We start from the raw sequence: 21,797 nt of genomic DNA on the forward strand, positions 1-21,797 counted from the left end.
TATCAAATCCCTCTCTCATTTCTGCAGCTTTGTGTAAAGGCCTGTGTTGATTTCTGCACACAGACACAAGCTTGTAACAGGATTAGGGCTTTTATTGCTTAAAAAAGGTCAACACTCCTGTCTTTGAAAGATCATCACGGAAAGAATATTGCAAAGAAATAAAAATGGATGTTGGCAATTGCAACCTATTTTGGTTTTCCAAATAAATGACTACTGCTCTAAAAAAGAAGGCCTATTCTTCATTAGAGATTACATGGTCTCCACTCTCAACAAACCCTGAGTTTTGGTTTAATGGTCAAATCAAGGATTGATGATTGATCCAGGAAGGATGAAGATTTAAGCTTGGAAGAAGTCACAAGCCACAGTCAGCCCCACTGGAACAGCCAGGATGCATTCTTCAACTTGTCACCCCTGGTGAACATGAGATGAGTTACTGTCACAACACTGCCATGGTTTGCACAGTCCCTGGGTCACTCTGGGTATGGGACACAGACCCACAGCTTTTGTTCTGGCAGAGAGACAGACCTGGGATGTTCCATGGATTAGCAGTACTTGGCACTACAGAAACTACTACAGGAAGCCTGAAAGTCTGTTATCAGGAAGCTTCTGTAAACTGCAGAGAGAAAATACAAACAGGTGGTGTTCAAAGCAGGAGTAAGAGCTTACCTTGAAGACTAATGCTAAAAATTTCACTTTTAATTAAAAGTCTGCCCACAGCTTTCTGAACTGCCTTCATCACACAATGCATCTGGTCACCTGCATGACACTAAGCATGAAATGCAGCTTCACAAATGTTCCAGTAATTAAGAGAGCCCTGACAGACTGGCTGCTAAATTAACTGGACTCAGTGTAGCTTACCAAGAGACTCGCTCCCGACTGGAATAAGTTGTAGGGGTAGAGGATTCGCTCGTAGTGCGCCCGGATGTGTGAGCCCACGGCTTTGCCAGGAGCAAATCCCATCCTCGTGGCTATTTTGGTCCATTTTCTCTCCTTGCAAACGACATCAAATCCTCCTTGTTCTGCAACTAGCTAAAAAGTGAAAATAAAATGATCATATATTTAATAATAAAATTATCAGCGTTTAAGGAAAAAAGGCAGGACAACGCCACAGCTGACATGTTAAACCAGAAAAATATAGATTTTTAAAAAAGCCCCACAACACATAAAAGTTGTTTTAAGGCAATAACTGGAATATGTAACACATAACCTATTCAAGAATTACAAACAAGTCAGTTCCTGTGTTCCATGTGCAAACAGTCACTCAGCCCACTCTGACAATTTTTTAGCTGCAATTTGTCACTTTGTATCCCAACACAGCTTTCTAGCACAGGACACTCAGTTCTCACTGGAATAAGTGCTATGAAATAAGCTCAGAAAAAAACAATAAAAACTCCCCTAAACACAAAGAAAAGAGAGAGAACATACCTTTGGGGTCAGAGAATCCCATCTCTAACTATCAGAATACATGAATTTCTACAGAAGTTTAACAAGTTTCATCCTAAAAGTAATTGGACTTTTTTTCCTCGCATATTTCTAATGGAAAATTTTTTCTCTCCCTGCTGTCATTGTTCATGAACTTTTTCCAGTTAAGCCTAAGCTTATTCTTGACCTGTTTACACCGAAGTTCAACTTCAAAGAAGAGCTGGAAATTTAACATGATCTCCAAGCTCACATGAGAACTTCCATGATAGTGTATTACTTACTACCTTTCCATGACAATGTATTCTTACTGTCACGTTAGCTGTGTTAGCTGAAACAAAGAAATACTTTTTCCAGCTTAGATACACCCCAAAATCTCGCCTGACCAGCTGTGATACCATCCCAGGAACTGAGATAACACAGCAGCTTTTCAGCATGAGTTTCTCCCTAACAGTCTTACTCTATTAAGCTGAAATAAATCCAAGATCTTCCTCTCCACATGTGGAATTTTCAGCGTGCATCCTTGAAGCTCCCAAAACTTTGCAATCTGGTCCAGAAAATTCAGTTTTACACGAGTTTGGGCCTGCAAACAAACAAACAAACAAACAAACAAGTGAACTGCCTGGGTTTGCCCTCTGCAAGGGTCATTTGCATTTTTCTCTCGTCATCTGAAGAAAAATAAATTGTGTCTTTTCTAAAGTCAGTTTTGTTACTTCTTACTGCACTGAGAAAAGTACTTTCTGAGAACAGCCAAGCAACACTAAAAACTCCCTAAATCAGCTGCATTGTTGGGATTTATTGCATTTATTGCATTAATAATTGCTGGTTGCACAGCAATTCCCTCAGTAAGATCACTGCGCTGCTGCTACGTTAAATAGCAGTAACTTAAATTTTGACACGTTTTATTTTCATCACATTTTCTATTCTTAAGGTAAAAAAATAGCAACGTTTGTCTGTAGCTTGTCTGTAAACTCCAGGGAGCTCTGAACAGCTTGTGGTCACACAAACCCTCTCTTAGCATCCCAAATCTGAGCCCTTTCCTTGACATTTCACGTGACCAAGTCAGGACTTTAGAAAGCAAGAATCAGGAGAAAAATTAGACACAGAGTCACCACCATCCCAACTGGTACCAGCACCGAGCCAACCAGGGCTCCTCACGCTCCCTTTCTAGTCTCAGTTCATGGAAGCAGTGAATGAAAGTGCTTGTGAACAGCAAATTTCAACCAACTGAATCCAGATTTTGCAATTGTTTCTTCCAAAAGGCTGGTTATTTTTAAAGCACTCCAAGTGTTTAATCTCTTCTCCTTTTGAAAGATGCTGTATGTGTGCAAAACGCAGACACAGATCTGTGGCACTGGAGAGTTTCAGTTTAACCACTTAGAAGCACTTCTGTGTGGAAAAGGCCTGAATTACGTTCTTTTAATGAGCATTAGCTATACTTTTTATGCACGGAATGTTCTGAACTAGGTTCTGAAACAGAGGAATTTCTGTGCTAATTAAAAACTGCTGTTCAGAGGTCCCGAGTGCTGTCAGCTCATGGCCAGTCCTCTGGCAAACAGCACCTCTCAGAAACACAGTGGCACGTTTAGGAGCAGAAGCAATGCCCAGCTTTCCAGTTTACCTCCAGTTCATTGAGCCTCTGGATCCTTGGGGTGAAGTGAAGCTTGTCAACATCGCAGGCGAAGGGAGGCTGCCAGTCCTGGAAAACAGAAGCATTCCATCAAAAGACCAGGAAAAGGAAGGAAATTTCTCTCTGTGACAATCAAAAGCCAGGTGAAGCTGAAGCATGGAACAGGCCCCTGTAGCCTCCAAAGGCTCTGGAGCCCCTCCAGCACACGGTGGGAGCGCGACAGCTGGACCCCAACCCGTCAGCATGGCCCATGTTGCACATCCAACCGGGGCTGCTTCGGGCTCCAAGTGCCTTCACAGGGAACAAGAGAGCAGGAAGAGCGAGATACATCGAGTGAGTGTCATTGTCTGCACCTTAAAATAGTTCCCTGTGCCTTTAAAACAGGTAATGGAACCACAAAATCAGTCACATTTTGGAACCAACGCCCTGTCCTGCACTGTGAGACTCCACAGAGTCCTGGGATCGTTAAGGTTGGAGAAGCCCTTTAAGATCATTGAGTCCAACCCTTAAGCAGCACCACCACCATGGTCACCACTAAACCATCTCCCCAAGTGCCACATCCACACATCTTTTGAACACTTCCAGGGACAGTGACTCCACCACTGCCCTGGGCAGCCTGGGCCAGTTGTGCCAGTGCCTGAAAATACCTTGGCTGCAAATATTCAGGAAGAGCTAGAATATGATCAATTTAAAAAAAAAAAATAAATTATTATTACTTTGATAAAATACCTGCAACTGGCAGTGTTATTTATAAACACAACTATAAAGCCATTTTATCTTTTAGATCTCTGACATCTGTCACACATGCTTGGTTTGATTTCACAAAACCAAATTAGATTTCATTTAAACTTGACAGGAATTTATTGCATATAAACTTATCTTATTATCACTAATTACAGAATGAAGATAATGCACAAGAGAGCTACTGATAGTGGTGTAAGACAAGAGCTTTGCACCAGGAAAAAAAAACTACCTTTCCTCAATGTTGGCAGCAACTGAAGTAAGACCAGCATCATAAACATAATATTTGTTAATTTAGCAGACACAGAGGATATGAAAACCAGCATTAAAACCAACCATAAATAGTTTGCAAAGCAATTATCTTACAGAACAAACAAGACACAAGAGTCACCAAGAATGTGGAGAACCTGAAGAGCAGATGGACACCAATCCACAGGCTTTATCAAGCCTGGGTTGACTAATCCATATCTCAAAATTGGTAATAAAAGCTTTCTGATCCTACGAGGCACTTGCAGCACATCAAGACTTGACAAGGCCAGTTGCAGTTAAAATTTGAATCGGAAATTTAGACAATGGTAGGGGGTCAGGATGGCAAATCACCAAAAGGACACTCAACCCTTGACCAGTGGACACGTTTCTCAATTATTTTCCTGCTTTTAACCTTAAGACTAAGTCTGGTGCCCAACAACAAAACGTTCTTAAACAACCCAGTGGCATTAACTCTTCTTTTACTGCCCATTTTCTTTGCTAGGACACCAAATGCAATGAAACCGGCAAGTCTGACAAAGAGAATGTTGGATATTCTTTTCTAATATCCTGCTATTTGATGAATCATTCGTGGCCCTCAAGCCAAGAAGCACAACTGGGAATGGTTGGGCAGGATTTGAAGTGTTGTACTTCAACAGGACAAATCTGACTCTCGAGCTGAACCAACTGGTTATATCATTAGTCACAACTCCGGAGTTTGCTCTGTACCAAAAAGAGGGAGACAGGAGACAGGCACCCAGCCCAGGAGGGGACACAGTGGTGATGACACGTAGGAGACATGCTGGGGATCAAATTAAATTGCCCAAAGGAGAACTGTGGGGTCCTGAGAGCTTTGCTTAGGCTGAGAGTAAACGAAACCAAGGAGGCTGTGCTGCCTCACTGCTCGGCTAAGCAATGGGTCAAGGCTGTCCCCAGTGGGCCACCCATTAGTCTAAACCAGGTCCTCCAGTAAGGCTCTGCAGAGGTCAAGAACCAGGAATAAAGTGAACAGGAGCAAGAACTGAGCTCACGTAGGCACTGATGCTACCACTGACACCGTCACCGACCCATGCTGTGCTTCAGGGCCATCGCCTGCAGTTACTGCACTGGCAGCACATCAGGAAAACCAAGGAAGGGAGGGGAGAGCTCAGGCGACTCTTCTGGTCAGGCCACATGTCTCTTGGCACAGGCTGCTGCTCTGGGCAGAGCCCAGAGGAAAGTCTGCATGCCACTGGGCACAACAGGAGGAACAGGATCCCGACCTGTTCCTACAGGTTCCGGCTCCTGCTCAAGACTGAAGAAATCCAGCTCCAAGGGTGCCCAGGGCAGACACAGCCCCAGCCCCTGGCTGACAGCACGGAGCAGGCTGGTCCTCTGCTTATGGAAGCAAATGAGGAAGTTTATGAGCATGATCTTACACAAACACCTCATTCACAGCACGGCACCCAAAACAACCTGCTCCAGAATTAGCTGATTATCTGCATGATCTCCTATTTATTACTGACTGGTGCACGTCTGGGGACATTTTTTCCTGTTTGGCCAAGCACACTGGTGCTGGCAAAGCACCAGTTACCTACTGCACTGGAAAGAGTAACATGACTCCAGATAACACAATCTGCCTCAACAGGCATTTCCTACACCTGCAGTTTTTAAGTTTACTGATATTGAATGTCCAACACACACACACCAGGACGCCCCAATGGCTCGTCAGCTGTTCACCAGAGATAAGCTTTGGGAACTCCTTTTATTAAATATAGCACTTTCAGCAGGTAACTTTTCAGCTTCTCAAGCAGATGGGTTCATCAGCCAGAAAGAGACATTTAACAGTCTTAAAAGTGTTTAACTTGTAGCAAGAAGCAAGTCATTTCAAGAGCTTCTGCTGTGAGATGGTAAATTTGCTTAACGAGAGGGAACACTGGATTGACTCCGGCTTCTGAGGTTTTTAAGCAGGCATCACAGAACCACAGAATATGCTGAACTGGAAGAGACCCACAGGGATCATCGAGTCAAACTCCTGGCCACGCACAGGACACCCCAACAATCCCACCATGTGCCTGACAGGATTGTCCAGATGCTCCTTGGGCTCTGGAAGACTTGGGGCTGTGACCACTGCCCTGGGGAGCCTGTTCAGTGCCCGACCACCCTCTGGGTGAAAAACTTTTTCCTAATATCCAACCTCAGCCTCCCCTCTCAGCTTCATGCCGTTTCCTCGAGTCCTGTCAAGAGAGTGAAGATATTGGTACCTGCCCCTTGTGAGGCTGTTGAAGACACCAGTGAGGTCTCCTCTCAGTCTCCTCCAGGCTGAACAAGCCAAGTGCCCTCAGCTGCTCCTCAGAAGGCTTCCCCTCCAAACCCTTCCCCATCCTCGTGGCCTTCTTTGGATGCTCTCTAATAGCTTAATGTCTTTTCTATATTGTGGTGCCTAAAACTGCACACAGGGCTCGAGGTGAGGCTGCACCAGTGCAGGTAGAGCTGAGGGAAATTAATGCTATTTATAACACGTCAGATTAGATTATTATAAAATCACTTCTGACTTTACAAACACACTACAGCACAACCCTTTGAACACAAATTGTGTCAGATGACACTGTCACAGACCCACAGGCATTCACCATCTGGAGAAATGACAGCATGTAGCAAACAGTCCATCCTGACTGTCGCAGAGTAATTTTAAAGGCACAAACAGTTTATTTTGGAGCACCCGAACTATTCAAAGTTGATACAACCAATAAGGATAACATTTATCTTTTTCTATTCCACAGTATGGCAAGTTCCTCAAGTCCTAAACAAGATGCTTTCAACCCTTCTTTAACAAGCATATTATTTACTCAACAAAAATCCTGGACACATTTTGAAGCAAAACTTGCCAAGACAAATGTGATGCTCACTCAAAGGAGCATTAAGGGACATTTGTGTGTGACAGAAATGCCTTTATGCACCTTGGAAAGGCAGCAGCACCACGAGAGGGAGCTTTGTGGTGCAGGGCTCATTTGCAAAGCTGCTGAGCCGCAGGAGAAGCTTTGCTGGGGAAGAGAAGGGCACACACACCCCAGCTCTCCAGGCCCACTTCCCTTAACCTCATGCCTGGCAATCTGAGACTCGCCCTTTTCATCCAGCTCCTCAAAGGAACTGGTCTGGATTTCCCTGTTTTAAAAAAATAATTTTAAAATGTTTAAAAAGTTCAGTTTAAGTATCTTCCAACAGCCATGCTGAGTGCTAATGTTAAGTATACACAGAAAGCAAGAAAACATCGATTTCCTAAAAAGTCAGGAATTTTTACACCCCCTCCCCCAGACTCTTTGTTTGAAATTACTCTATTGGGTTCTGCTGTCCATCCCTGCCTGTTAAAAGCCTCCAAGGGACAAACAAGATCCTGTGCTAACTTAGCCTGCACTTGTCATAAACCTGGCATCAAATCCAGGCAAAAATGAGAAAATTTCAAACTTGTCTATAAACTGTAGGGGACAAATCCAGCTTTGCAGAAGGCATGCTTTAGGGATCTTACTAGTATTTCAAGTGGTAATGCAAACTACAAATGGTCAACACAACTATTTCTGTGATATTTCCATATTCCTGCTCCCAGCTCAGCTGCTCCAGGGATGTCAGGCTTCAGAGCATTTCAGCTGGCAAACCCTGCACCTCATCCAAACTTACTAATTAAAATTTAACCACCCCCACCCCTGCGAATTCAAGGGAACAAGGAATTACCACTGCCCCTGGTAAGCTGCTCTACAAGTTAGTTGGCTTCAGCTTTTCTTCCTCCCTTATCCTCATCTCCTTTTTAACCAAATCCCTTGTCTGCTGGCTGCCCGAGCAGCTATTCCTGAACCCTTCCTGGGAGCAACATTTCAAGACATTTCTCAATAAACAAATATCTTTTTGCTTCTCTTTACAGAACCAGCTTACCAGTCCTGCAAATAAATATTTTTTTTTTCCCTCAGGCTTTTTCTGAAGTGTCTTATATTTTTTCAACATCTTTTGAAAACTGCAAGTAGTGTTTTACTTGCAATCTCTCCCGTGTCAGACACAGAAAAAGACATCCCTTTTATTATTTTGCCAGACAGCAGCTCATAGTAAGATCCAAAGGAATATCTTAGCAATTCTTGCCACAGAAACACATTCATTCAGCAAACTGCAGCGATTCCCCCCTTCCCGGGATGCCCACCCTGAGAGCCTGACCTACATTCTTTGTTCCCACATCTATGATCTTGCCTTGGCAAAGGTGTTCCATGATTGCTGCCTCCAAGAGGGAGGGAGCACGCTTGGTGACTCAGGAGGTCCCTTTCAGTCTCCTGGTTTTATGACTATATTAAAAACACACTGGGAGCTCAGATGGCAGAATCCACACAAACCCATTACTGCCCGGCAGTGGGTCAGCCATAAAGCTCCCATCTAACGGGAACTAATCCCTCTCTGACCCTGTTAAAGGCTAACATCAGTTGGGAACTCCAATCATCAGCTAACCCAGTTTGTGGTGAACAGTCCTTGGTGAACAGTCCTTCCTTGGCCATTCTGAGCGGAGGTGATCTTTCCAACAAAATCCCTGAATTCCTCTTTGCCAAGGAGGGACAGTGGGTGCAGTAACACAACTTACACACAGAACTCCCCAATAACAAGCCTGGTGGAGTATTTCTTATTTGAGACAAAATTGGGCTCTGTTACATATTGCAGATTAGCAAGGGAGAACAGCCATAGCCACAAATCCTTCCCATCCAAGAACCACAGCCAAGGACGAGCGTGCAGTGGGAATCACCTCTCTAGATCCCAGTGTTTTGGTGCCAGCTCCACCCTTGGAGAGAAAGAAAGGCTCAGGTGAGCTGGAGAGGATTCTCAAGCATCGGGGACCTAAAGGCAGAGAGAGATGGGAACTACACACAGGGTTTGAACCTCAGAACACAACAGGTGGCCAGGCTCACACACAGGAGATGCCAGGCTCTGCTCCATGGGGGCACCTGCACACAAGGAATGGATACAGAGGCTCTGGCAGCACCAAGCAATGTACGAGCAGCCCTGCAGGAACAGCTGGGGATGGATGGGGTCCCACACCCCTGACTGACTTCAGAGCACTGACCCAGACCTTGAAGCAGAGCATCCATCAGGACTGGGGCCAGACCCAGCCATGGGTGTCCGAGGACACCAGGCCCCAAGAGCTGCTGCCACCTCCCCTCAAGGCACAGGTCTGCCAAGGACAGACCTTTGTTCTGATCTCCCAGTAGCTTCCTAGAGCACGTGAGAGCAGCACGGACAGCACAGACTGTTCCCGGGGCTGTCCCATCCCAGCCCTTGGAGTAGGTCCGTGCCCTCTCCACAGCTGTAACTGGCAGCTTCCAAACCTAGATTTTATTCCCAGTGTAACTTGGATTAAGAAGAGCCCTGAATTTCCCAGCCACCAGAATAGAAGCAGAACAGCTACGGACAACTCTGCTGGCTTCACCCACGGAGCCTCCTTGGCTGCCCAGGGATTCCCACCACCCACTGCCCTGGCTCTCCACAACACCCTCCCTTTCAGCTGCTCACATCCATTGTCCCTGCTAAAGCACCTGCTCCCAGTGAAGACCATTCACTCAGACATTCCCGAGGGCAGCAGGCTGCAAGACCCCACAAGTTCTCCCTGACTTTTGAAAATGTTCAACCTGGTCTCCTGGACACTCATGTAGCATTCCCCCCCAGCATACCCCAGATATAACCCACTCATTTGGGCTTGAGAGGAGGCACATTCTAATGGATACATGGGCATGGATTGGTTCCATCCACTGGCAGCTTTGGTTTCAAAATGGGGAGGGAAGCTGTGCTTGGTTTTAGACTTCAATTCCAGCTTTTAGCTTGCTGACTATCTCAAGTTAAACAAAAACCTATAGAAATTCTATCTGTTATTCTTGCCCTATATGGAAAGTTCCAGACTAAATTGTTTCATCTTAAAATTTTCAATGAGCTGAACAGAGTGAGTGTTGAAAATCCCTCAATGAGACTGAGGCAAGGATGGGAAACTCATCATCCTTTAAGCACACCCCAATGTTTCAGTGTTTCTGAAGAGCAGAAACCACACCATGGTGACCACAGCAACACTGCACACAGCCACTGCCATTAGTAAAATAAATTAAAATAATACTCCTTTTGATGTTTTCTTGTTAAATAGAGAGATCAGTAAATCACCTACTCTGAATTCCCCTAATTCCACAGTACGACCCCTGTGATGAACGTAACAAGTTCTTCATTTGAAGCCAACATTTCCTAATTCCCAGTGACCAATCTGTTTTTCTTCACAAGTCTGACAGCACTAGAACAGGAACCTCGGCACCAAACCATCTCTTCCTCCCTGAACCCCATCCATTCTTGATCCTAAAGTGCCAGAAGCGGCAAATCCACCACCATCCTTCACTTTCCCCTGAGAGCAGATTCTCTCACAGTCAGAAAGACCCTGTGACCTGACACCAGAACCTGGCCCACTCTGAGCAGGACCTGCAGCTCAGTCACAGCTCACCAGGACTGGCAGACACGGCAGCACCTCTGGTTTCTCCCCAGGAGCTCACTTACATATTGTAATTGAGTTACCTTTCTGTTTTCTTTTTGATAAAATCAACTGGATTTTATCTGTGTATTATCAAATCTGAGGGATCATCACCATCAGCTTCCTGTTTCAGACAAAGTATCTCAATCCTCTGCATTAATTCCTGTTTTAGCAGTGGTTTGTTTCACAGCTCCAGGACCAGGAGACTGCCAGAACTCTCAATCAAGCTGCTCCAAAAGCGAATTGGTTTTTTGTTTTGTGTTTTCTTTTTCTTCATAAAAATAAATCAAGCAAGCAGCTGAATGAGCAGCTTGAACAGACTTGAAGAGGTTTAAACAACATTTAAATCAATGTTGCTCCTCAAAACACGTCCCTGGAGCAGCAGCTCTAGTTCTTTCAAGCCCTGGGCTTTTAAGTTTCACCATTTAGGCTTTGCTAAGGTTAAATTTCTCAAAATTCATTATTTCATGTGCAGAACCTTCTTGACACTTCTCTGCACCCTCTCCAGTTGCAAACCTTTTTGAAGTCCTCCAACAAGTGCAGGACCCTGAATGCAAAATTTTCTTCTCTCGTGCTACCACAGAGGCAAAATCTCCTTATTTGTCACCAAGACACTCCAGAGCTGCACTTACTGCTTCATCCAGAGCTCCCATTCCACCCTTGCACTGCTTTCCACAGGGATCCACAGTTGTTTTTCTACACTCCTCCCTCCTCTAAGATGCTCTGTGCTCCTTTGTTCCAAAGGTAAACCCTTTCATTGAGTCCTACTTAAGTGATTACTGTTTCATATTATCCATTGTTTATTGGGCATTTGGGATCCCTCTAAAGCAACTCCACACTCCATTCAGAATCATGTATTTTTTCTTCTAGACTGGTAGTGAAAATTACATACCCTTATCCTGAGGTTCTGAGACCATTAGAAAAGGATCCTTCATTAAAAACACTCATTAATAGTTGAAATAATTTGTGATCCAGTATATTAATTTTGCACAATAACAATTTCTATAATTAAAATATTGAACACAATTAATTTCTAGACCATGACAACACAACTGAATTAACCAAATACGTGGTCTCGTGGAAAACAAAGAAAGTAATTCAACCACACCAGTGCTCATACAGTTGTACTCCATACTATTACCTTCTGAATTCCAGGATTATACAGGACTGCTCCGGCCATTCTTCCACCCTGGAGTGAGATAGGGTGAACTCCTGCCTCCATAAAGAACTTAAACCATTAAGGAAGTTAATTCTCCCTGTCTTCTTGAAAGTTCCCCAGCATTCCAGGATTTACTGAAAACTGACAGTGAATAATTTCAATAACTCCAGTGTCAAATCCTTCCAGATTCCAGCTGGTTTGGGATACTTGGAATCCTTAACAGTCTTTCTTCATATTCACATTACTTGGAGTAATGAAATTCAGCTTGAATTTTCTCAATTTTCATGCCTGGCCTTGGGAAAGTTAAGATGTTTCTAGTATATTGTACAATATTGTGTATTCTGAAATTAATTAATATGGTAAGTAAGGCTTAAGTAATCGTTATTTGTTACTTCTTCAAAGTAGCAAAGCAATGACACAATGGAGTGAAGGCAGAGTCCATCCTCAAGAAAGACTTGGAGCAGTTGATACTATTCCTGCTCCACATTTTACCTTTTATTCTTGAAGTTAAATTTCACATTTGTTAGACTCTTTGCTTCCACTAATTACTCTTAACTACCTACTTGAATCAAGTACTCCATTGTCAAGCAATGAAGCAATTCTTCATTTCCCTCCCCTAAATGCCCCCACTGATTTGCAGAGCTATCAAAAGCTTCCAGAAGGAAAGGCCACCCCATCACATGACAAGTTTTTGGAATAAACTTGAGTTTATTCCAAATTACCAGAATACCACGAGCTGCCAGGATCTGTGCCGAGAAAGGAATTGAAAATTTGATGGCTGGGCTGGCATTATTTTAGCTTAAACTCTGCTGGGTTTAAGGGAAGAAGTCCTAAGAAATGATGTTTTCGGTTCACAGAATAAAATTCTAACTACAGAACAGCATGTCATGGACTATAAGCAAGTTTTACCCCATCCACCCCCCTGCATCCAGCTCCCCTCTCTGGTCCATCCAAATCTAAATCCCTACTCGTTAACTCCCAGGAGTGACCACGGCTGGGAGAGCCCCGGATCTCAGCCCAGCACTTTGCTGCCAGTGCCTTCTCATGCTCCACACTGCTGACAAAAACCCATGGAGAACAGTGCCAGGGATCTAGTCACTGCTGCACCCTCCACCAGACAGTCACTGCAGCACCTCAGCATCCCCAAATAAGAGCAAAACCCAGTCACTAGTGATGACTGAAACAAACTGAACAGGAATGAAGAGGAAGAAAGCTTCCTTGAGTTCCCAACTGGAAACTGCCATGCAGGAATTACACCTCTGTTATATTCTGTTATATTTCTGGATATTCTTTCATCTCACGAACACCCAGAATCCTCTGTCTTCCACCCAGATATCTTCTGGACATCAGCTGCCTCGATACTCCCCTCATGAAACAGTTCACTGTGCTTGAAAACTGCCACACAAGACAAGCCACCACAGCTGTGGCTTTCTCCAGGCTCACCTGCTGCCCAGGTAATGCCAGCAGAAAGGGACCAGAGAAAGCGCTGCCCCCGGTCCCTGGGAGCCCAGGGAACTCTCCTCTGTGTGCTCCAGTGCTGGAGCATCAAAGCCAGCTTCAGAGGAAGGACTTGGCCATGAGCAAATGGGGAAGCTACAGCTGGGCACCACCAGTCTCACACAACGTTGTTCCATATTGCAGCTCAGATAGAGAAACACAAATTCATCTGCTGATAATGGCCCAGCAGAGTTTAAACTAAAATAATGCCAACCCAGCCTTTAAATTTTCAGTTCCTTTCTCAGCACAGATCCTGACAGCTCATGGTGCTGCCTACCTGCTCCCCAGCACGTAACCGGACTGAGCACGCCGGCAAGAGATTCCCTCGGATGCAGGAAGATTCCAAACCTCAGCCATCACCAAACAAGGCATCCGGTGGGAACACACGTACTGTTGTGCTAAGTGCAGTACAGTCTGTGGCTCACGGTGTTACAGACCCCTCGATCACACTGAAAAGAACAATAACTGAATATTCACTGCGGCTCCTGATTGCAGGAGGAAGGCCAGGAACTACGTCAACTTAAAGGCTTTTCTGGTCGCTCTGGAAGAGCTCCCTCTATGCTCCAGGCCGCTGAACCAACCACGCACTTCACAAGTCATCCCAGGCATTATCCAGGGTAGAGATAAAGCCATGGGAGCTCAGCTCTCCCAAAGCCAGACTCCACGCAACTGCCGGGTGCTCAGCCCTCGGCAGCTCCAACTATTTTCATCCTGCTTCTAAATAGGCTCAGAGAAAGAGCTGATCACGCAGCCAGGCAGGTCCAACACCTGGTGCAATACCTGCCTCTTCAAGAAGAGAAGAGGAGAGTGGCTGAACATGCAGCTGCAATAAGTAATTTAGTCCTTCAGAGGACTAAATGATTTATGATCTCCAACAGATAACAGAGCCTGCGAGAAGCTTTCTTATAAGCTTTTGGCTTTTTACACAAGCAGCCAAGAAACAGATGATATTTTTTTAGATAAGTCTTTTTTTTTTTTAAACAATCACAAAGGGGAAAAAAACCCAACAATAAAAAAGAAAAATATCCAAAAAGCAAAAGAAAATTCTGTTCTGCTCACAGTTGCTAAAACGCTGTTGACAATGTACAACCCAGAAAGATCATTCTACTAAAAAATATTACGGAAGTTCAATGGTGACTCTGTAACAAAAACCATCTTTCCCCTTAACTCTGCTAGCATCTGGCTGCCTGCATGAAAAGGGGCACTGGCACATTTTACCGGGGCACAAATTCAAGAGTGCTCTTAACACTGCAAACCAGGACTCTTCCTCCAGAGGGCTGAAACACCTTTCTCTCAGCGAGATCACATTACTCACTACAAACATTTCTGCCACCTCAGACATAAATTCAGCAAGTTACGACTATTTTAATTCGTAAGAAAAACGATGGACACCAACAGGAGTCTCAGCACCAACTAACGCACCAAAGTGAGGAGTGTGTGTTTCTGAAAATTATTTCTTTGAACTCAAAGTCTCCCTCGCAAAACTTCACTCTGCAGAACTGTTCTCTGTCAGTTTGCCCCCTTGCTGGAGGAGATTTGAACTCAGTGCCTGTTCAACATTCTAGTTGTTGCCGTCATGTTAACTATCTCAAACCAGCTGCACCACCCCTGACTCGCACTACTTTCAGCTTAGGGAAAGAGCAATTCACTCAAAATAAGGATGATTCACGCATCGTTTAATTATATTTTTACCCCGAGAACCTCCTCTCCTCACCAGCCCGAGTGTTCATCCCTTTAAACAAACTAACAATTGCGACAACACAAACTATGATTCTAGGATCGCCACAGTATTTCTCAATAAATTGAGCCGACCAACAAAAGGAAACCAGAATTCAGGCTCCAATTTTGAGCTCACTACACCATCGGCCGAGATGATGATGATGAAGATGAAGGCTTATTACTCTTCCCACTGTGTATTGCATTCTAAAATGGTGGCCATGTCTGTCTAGGCTTCAGCTCGCAGAGCCACCAGCCAAACTCACGGCCGCGGAGTTTGGTCTTGTCCAACTTGAGGAACAGTTCCCCGTGCTAAAACTGAGCCGTGGCCGCGGCGGGGCCGGGGGAGGCGGCGGCGGGGCCGGGGGCGAAGGGGAGCGGGTCCCCCCGGCCCCTCACGGCCACAATGCCAACATGGAGGGCAGCACCCCGGCACCTCCTCGGAGGCTCGGCGGGGCCGCTCCGGGCGACAACCCCGCAGGCCGGGGGGAGGCCGGGCCGGCCGGGGCAGCCGCCCCCCCGCTCCCCGCTGCCCCCGCGGCCGCTCCGCCGACTCCCCCGGCACTTGGGAGCCACTTCGCGGTGGGGGGGGAGCGGTCGGTCCCGTCGGTCCCCTCAGCCCCGCGGCCCCGGTGAAACTTCGGAGCGGCGGCGGCGGGGGCGGCCCCGCCTGCCCGGGGTCACCTGCGCGGCCGCGGGCCGGGGGGGCCGGGCCCCACACAAAGGCCGCTCCCGGCGGCGCCATGCGGGCACTCACCGGCGGCGGCCGCACCTTGCAGATGCCGGTCTGCTCGGCGATGGGCCGGATCTTGTGGATGAAGGCGAAGGGGTCGGCGAACTCCTCCCAGCTGGGCTCGAAGACGGGGCACTCAGGCGGGGGCAGGAACTCGGCCATGGCCCGGCCGGGGCGGCCGCTCCGCTCCGCGATCCGAACAATCTCCGGGGCCGCCGCGCTCCGTGCGCGTCCGCGGGGGGGCCGGGGCTGGGAAAAAAGTCCGCCGGCCCGGGCAGGGGAGGGGGCGCGGCCGCCCCGCCCCGCCCGCGCCTTTGTGCGGGGGCGCCGGGGCCGGACCGGGGAGGGCCCCGGGGAGGTGGCGGGGGGTGAGTTGGGGGAGAAGAGGAGACGGCGGATCCTGCGGAACTCAGAGCGGCCCGCGCGCCGCCGATCCCACCCCCCGCGCTACCCGGGCCCGGCGGACAGCGAGGCCCCCCGAGCGCCGCTCACCGCGGATCCTGCCCGGTGCCCCCCGCCCCGCCGGGCCGCAAATCCGCGTCCCCCTCCCCCCGACCCCCTTCCCTTTCCCCTCCCGCCGCCTTTGTGCGCGGCCCCCTCGCTGCGGCCGCGCTGTGGCCGCTCCCCCCAGCACCGCTGGTTCGGGGAGGCCCCTCGGCCGGTGCGAGTCCCGCGCCGCCCCCCCCGCGCCGCCGGCGCTGTGTTTACATGCGCGGAGGGATCCGCACAGCTGACAGCGGGCCCCGGCCGGCGCTTCTTTTTTTAAAGAGCCTCTCCGCGCGCCGCCATTGGCCGCGCCGAGGCCGCGTCACCCGCGCGGGGCGGGGCCGTGCGCGTCCGCGCGGCCGCATTGTCTGCCCTGGCCGTGGAGCCCCCGCGGCCCCGGCCCGGCCCCTTTGTTGGGGGGAGGGTGTGTGTGGGGGGGGTTGGCCAGAACGGGGCCATTGTCCTGCCCGCGGGCACCGGGAGCGCGGGGATAAGGGGCTGCCCCGCTCCCGAGGTGACCTCCCCCCCCGCACCGCTGGTTAACGGGGCTCCCCTTCCCTCCCCCCCGGGGCGGTCCCGACCCCGGTACCGGGGATCGGAGGGGGCGGCGCCGGGCGGGGGAGGGGCGGCCCCGCCGCAGCAGGCGCCGCACGTACCGCACGTGTGCGGAGGGAGGGGGGGCTGGGGGGGCCCCGCTCCCGCCCCTCCCCCGGCACCGCCCCCCCGACCCCCGCGGGGACCCCCGGCCGCGACCCCCGCGGCCCTCGGGGCAACAAAGCCCCGGCCTCGCTGGTTTTACGGTCACCGCTGTAACAACCGCCGGTTAAACAAATAATAAATGGCAACTTTTTGAGGCGAGCGCAGGATGCTCCCGGGTGTCATTTTTTCATGAGACTTCGCTCACTGGCTTCAAATTTCGGCTAAAACTCGGAGAAAGCGTTCACTCACAGCGGCTGGAAAAATCACACACGCTGTGAGTTCCAGGCTCAGCAGCAGTCGCAGGATTCGGGGTCCGGTTTACCCACAGCAGGAACTCTCAGCCCATCAGCTCCGTGTCACACAGCCCTTCCCAGCAGAGGAACAGCCCCAGGAGAGGGGATGAGCAGGACAAAAATTTGCACAGAGCACTCAGGGCCAGTTTAAAGACAATCCTAATTCTTGTCCTCGCTTAAAAACGAAGGGAGGAAAACGGACACAGCTTTTGTAAAGCGTTCGTGCAGGCGATGGCAAAGGGAGGGATCCTCCACTCGGAGCTGTCCCTCCCTGGCTGCACACCCGTGGGATAGGGAGGAGTCGGACACCTCCCTGCACAGCCAGGGCTCAGAGAAGCTGCCAAGGGCACAGGGGACGAGGCACCAGCTCCCAGCCTGGCAGCACAGGCCCCTGTGCACCACAGCTCAGGGGCTGCCTTGGATCAGCACGTGGCCCAAGCTGAGCAGCACCAGCAGTAGGAGCTGAGCTCTCACAGTCTCACCCTTGCAGGGACATGTTGGGCCCAGAGTCACACTCTGACATGGCTTCATGGTGCCAGGCAGGCTCAGCTTCTGGGAGCCCTGGAGGGGCCTCAGCCCTCAGGAACATCTCCAATTTCCAGGGGGCTCCTGCCATTTTCTTCCCTGAATTTTACCTACAGCTGACAGAAGTTTCTGTACCCCATTCTTTGTGCAGAAGAGTATCAGGTTTACACAGGAAGCTTCAACCCCAGATGTAAAACACACCGTAATCTGTTTGTACTTCCGTTTACACCAAGGGATCCTCCAGTATAAATCACCAAATATCAAAATGTGGAGAGAAAACTAAGCTGGTTCATCACCTTCCAACAGCCGCACATCCCAAACTCGAGGGGTTCTGGCAGGAAGGAGAACACTAATTTTGTGACTTCAGGTCTGAGGATCCCCAAGAGCATCAGGGACACCATTGAGTTCTGGTGTTTGGCAAGTAAATCCTTTTTGCAATGACTCCCTGAGGACCCCTTTTGCCAGAGCTGGAAGGACCACATGCAGTGGGATTGTTTCTGCCAATCCTGTCACAGCCAAAGGCCTCCCATGGGACTGTGATGAAAAACCACTCAAACACAAGTGCTGTTCCTGGGAAGTTGTGATGGAGGAGAAAAGCGCTGGGTGCAAAGATCTGAAGGTGAGCAGAGCAGGGAGATCAAGGGATGACCCAAGGATAAAAAGCAGTTGCCCTGAAGGGAGGGCAAGGTGGCTCAGGGCTGGATAAGATGGAGATTCAAGGTAAGCAGGAAGCCCTGGAGGGTCTGTGTATCCCACGAGGTATCTTACTTGTCTTTCCACCTTGCTATCTGCAAACAGAAACACTTCATCCCCACAAATGCGTACTTTTGCATGCTGCCTTCTGTCTGTCTTCCCTCTGCTGTGACATCTGCAGTGTTTGCTCTGTTCAGGGGATTAGTGTGGCACAGCACTGTCTGGCTTAGAAACCCAATTCCCCAAGTGTCAGAGGCACAAACTGCAGGAAGGAAAGCAGATTTCCCTCTGTTGGAATGAGAATGCAGGCATTCCTTCTTCATGGTTCAGTTGGCTGTCATTAATTAACACCTTTTATTAGATGGGTTTTCTCCAAGCCTGTTCCATTTGTGAGCAGAGCAGAACTTCCCTGTTTGCTGCAGCTCAGTGTTAACCCAGGAGACACAGCAGCTGCTGGGCTGGCAGGGACCAAGCAGGGACCGAGCAGAGACAGCGAGAAATAAAGGAGCAGGATTCCAACACGTAGTCCAAAGGCCATCAAAAGGGGTTGGCCCAAGGGGAGAAGTGCCAAGGCTTACAACTGAAGCCAAACACTCTTCACCACATCAGGGAGTTTTTCCTTGGCAATTCCTCTATCCTCATCCAGCTGTGAGCCCCAAATAGAGCATCTATTGAGAACCCTGCCCATCCCAGTGCAGCACAGCTTTCCTCACACACTGTTTATGTGCAGGAAGTCCCCTCAGCCTGTAGGGATATTTAATAAAACTTATTTTGTGTTTTCTTGGATGGGAACAATACTGTGAACTTTCCTACCAGTGTAAGCCTTCCCTTCACTCCCCTGCACCAGCCATCACCTGCCTGGAGCACATTGTTCCCACAGCCTATACTGACTTGTTTGCATTTATGTATCTGACTTAGACACTGCAATAAAGATCACAGAATCATGGAATGGTTTGGGTTGGAAGGGACCTTAAAGATCATCTCATTCCACCCCCTGCCATGGGCAGGGACACCTTCCACTAGCCCAAGTTGCTCCAAGCCCCATCCAACCTGGCCTTAGACACTTCCAGGGATGGGGCAGCCACAGCTTCTCTGGGCAACCTGTGTGTCAGTGGGAAGCCATTCCCCCTTGTCCTGTCACTCCATCCCTTGTAAGTAGTCTCTCTCCATGTTTCCTGTCAGCTCCCCTCAGGTACTGGGAGGGTACACTTAGGTCTCCCCAGAGCTTTTCTTCTTCATATTGAACAATCCCAGTTCCCTCAGCCTTTCCTCACAGCAGAGAAGCTCCTTCCCACTAATCTGCTTATTGGTGTCCTTTGGACTCCCTCCAACAGGTCCGTGTCCTTCACATGCTGGGGATCCCAGAGCTGGAAGCAGCTCTGCAGGTGGGGTCTCACAAGAGCAGAGTAGAGGGGCAGACTAGTCTTTCCCCTTCTATGTACCTGCCCTTGCCATCCTAGACCACCTCTTCTCTTCAGACAACAGCTGGGTACCACTCCCTTCACCCAGCACCTTCCATCCCAGCAGCCCAGGTCTGTCCAGTTTAATTCTGTACTACAGCACAAACATGTACTGCAGCCAGTTCCTCCAACAACCACCCAGTGCTGGTACCATTGGCCTGGAACAGGACACTGAAAAGAGCTTTAGGAAACACCACACCCTGGACTTCTGAGCAGACAGAAGATATCTCCACTTTGGTCACTGCACAAGCCAAGCAAGCAGCTCCCACAGGCTCCCCAGTGAACAAAACTTAGGGAAACATGCTAATATTACACAAACTGCACTCCAGAATAACCCAGAACCAAGCTGGAGGAGATCTTGCCATGTCCAGAGACAATCAGCACCACATATGGAGTTGAAACTCTACTGAAGCCAAAGCCCTCATTTCATCAGCAGTTTGGCCTAATTAAAGTACTACATGTTTAGAGGAGCACAGGGCAGGGAGGGAGATGTGCTGAGCCTCTCTGCTCTTTAAGAAAATAGGTTCCTGGGAACAAACAGATTTAGTAAGCAGAATCTCTGACAGATCAAACCAAACCAGTTTTCCTGGGCAAAGCAGCAGCCTGTACGAACCTGCAAAGCAGTCCAAGTGTCATCATCAAGGCTTGAGAAGGGTTTTACATTTTCCAGCTGCTTCCAGAGACGGTGATGCACGTCAGTCCTTGAGAAACAGGACTATTAATGTCAAGGTACTGAAAAATCTCAGGATCCTGGTTAAAATTATGGAGTATTCTGGATATACCAGGCTATGGACATTTATAGCAAAGCTCCCAGCTCATAGACATGACTCTTGGCTCTTGCTCTGGTGCCACATACCAGAACTGCCTGTCTCACACCGTGCCTTGGTGAAGTGAGGCTCAGCAGCAGCAGCATTTTGATGGAGAATTAGGTACTCTGCTGGCAACTTTGCTAGAAGAGAACCTCTGGTTTCAACATATTTCTGCCCTTCCTCTAGAAGCTGCACTCCATGCCCCTGCCCCTCTCTGTGCTGGCTCAGCCCCTGCTCCCTGTCTGTGACCTCTTCTGTGCTCTGGGGGACCTGAAAAGCCCCACCAGCCCTGAACTCCTCAGGCAAGAGATGTCAGGCACAGGAAGCCCTGTGGAGGGGCCGTGCTGAGGGGGCAGGCAGGAAACCTGAGCTGGGCTGTGGGCTGGAACAGGCCGAGGACGGAAGTGCCCCAGCTGCACACAGCTCCAGGGGGGACTGTCAACACCAGGTAAGAACAGCTGGTGAGCACATGGAGGCATAAAATACCTCTGCTCCAGTATGAAACTCCCCTGCAGTTGTGCAACTGCCTTCGGCATTGCTTTTATTAATAAAATTCTACAAGTCCCTTACCCTATCATTAGCTGCTATTAAAGCTAAGTAAAGCCTTACTCCAAATCCTTGCCCAGACTACCCTAAGAACAAGGATAAGCAAACCACAGCTGTGGGAAGCACTGGAAAATGCAGAGTTGAGGTGCTGTTTCACACGCCTCACCTCACTCTTGGGCAGCTGCTGACTCACACTCAACAAATTTGGGTTTTACCTTCCTGTGCTTCAGCATGCAAGTGGCAGCAGTGTGGGACAAAACCTGCTTCCAGGCAAGACATGCAGTGGGTGGGATTTTCTCCAAGTGTGGAGGCTGACAACAGACTTGTCATCAATGGAGCACTGACAGTCAGTGACGGTAAGGCTTTGAAGTTTATTATCTTAAGGCAGGTGCCTAAAATAGGTCAGAGTAACCTCACCCTAAACCCCCCTTGCTGCTCTGCACTGACTGTACAGAGAGCCTGGGGTGACTGCCTCAGCCTCAGGCCTCAATGCTTGAGAAAGTGAAGCCCTGGCAACAACAGAGCAACTTGGGAAACACAATTTGCCATGATGCATAAAACCACAGAGCATATCTTTTTTCTTAGAAAAACAGCATTTCAGACATGAAAACGCAGCTTCTCTGCTCCAACCCCTTGG

General features: G+C 48.7%; 1 protein-coding gene across 1 annotated transcript in view; it reads right to left on the minus strand.

The window, feature by feature from the left end:
* The window catches only part of KDM5B (lysine demethylase 5B), a 55,816-nt gene extending 39,919 nt beyond the window's left edge, over nucleotides 1–15,897 (minus strand). Inside the window, 4 exon segments of the mRNA XM_017821418.1 lie at nucleotides 859–1,029; nucleotides 1,880–2,002; nucleotides 3,041–3,118; nucleotides 15,674–15,897. Coding sequence (XP_017676907.1) covers nucleotides 859–1,029; nucleotides 1,880–2,002; nucleotides 3,041–3,118; nucleotides 15,674–15,811 — 510 coding nt within the window. The 5' untranslated portion in view covers nucleotides 15,812–15,897.
* Between the last annotated feature and the right edge of the window lie 5,900 nt (nucleotides 15,898–21,797).

Source organism: Lepidothrix coronata, unplaced genomic scaffold (genome assembly GCF_001604755.1).
Source record: "Lepidothrix coronata isolate B3197 unplaced genomic scaffold, Lepidothrix_coronata-1.0 Scaffold90, whole genome shotgun sequence".
NCBI classification, from domain to species: Eukaryota; Metazoa; Chordata; class Aves; order Passeriformes; family Pipridae; genus Lepidothrix; species Lepidothrix coronata.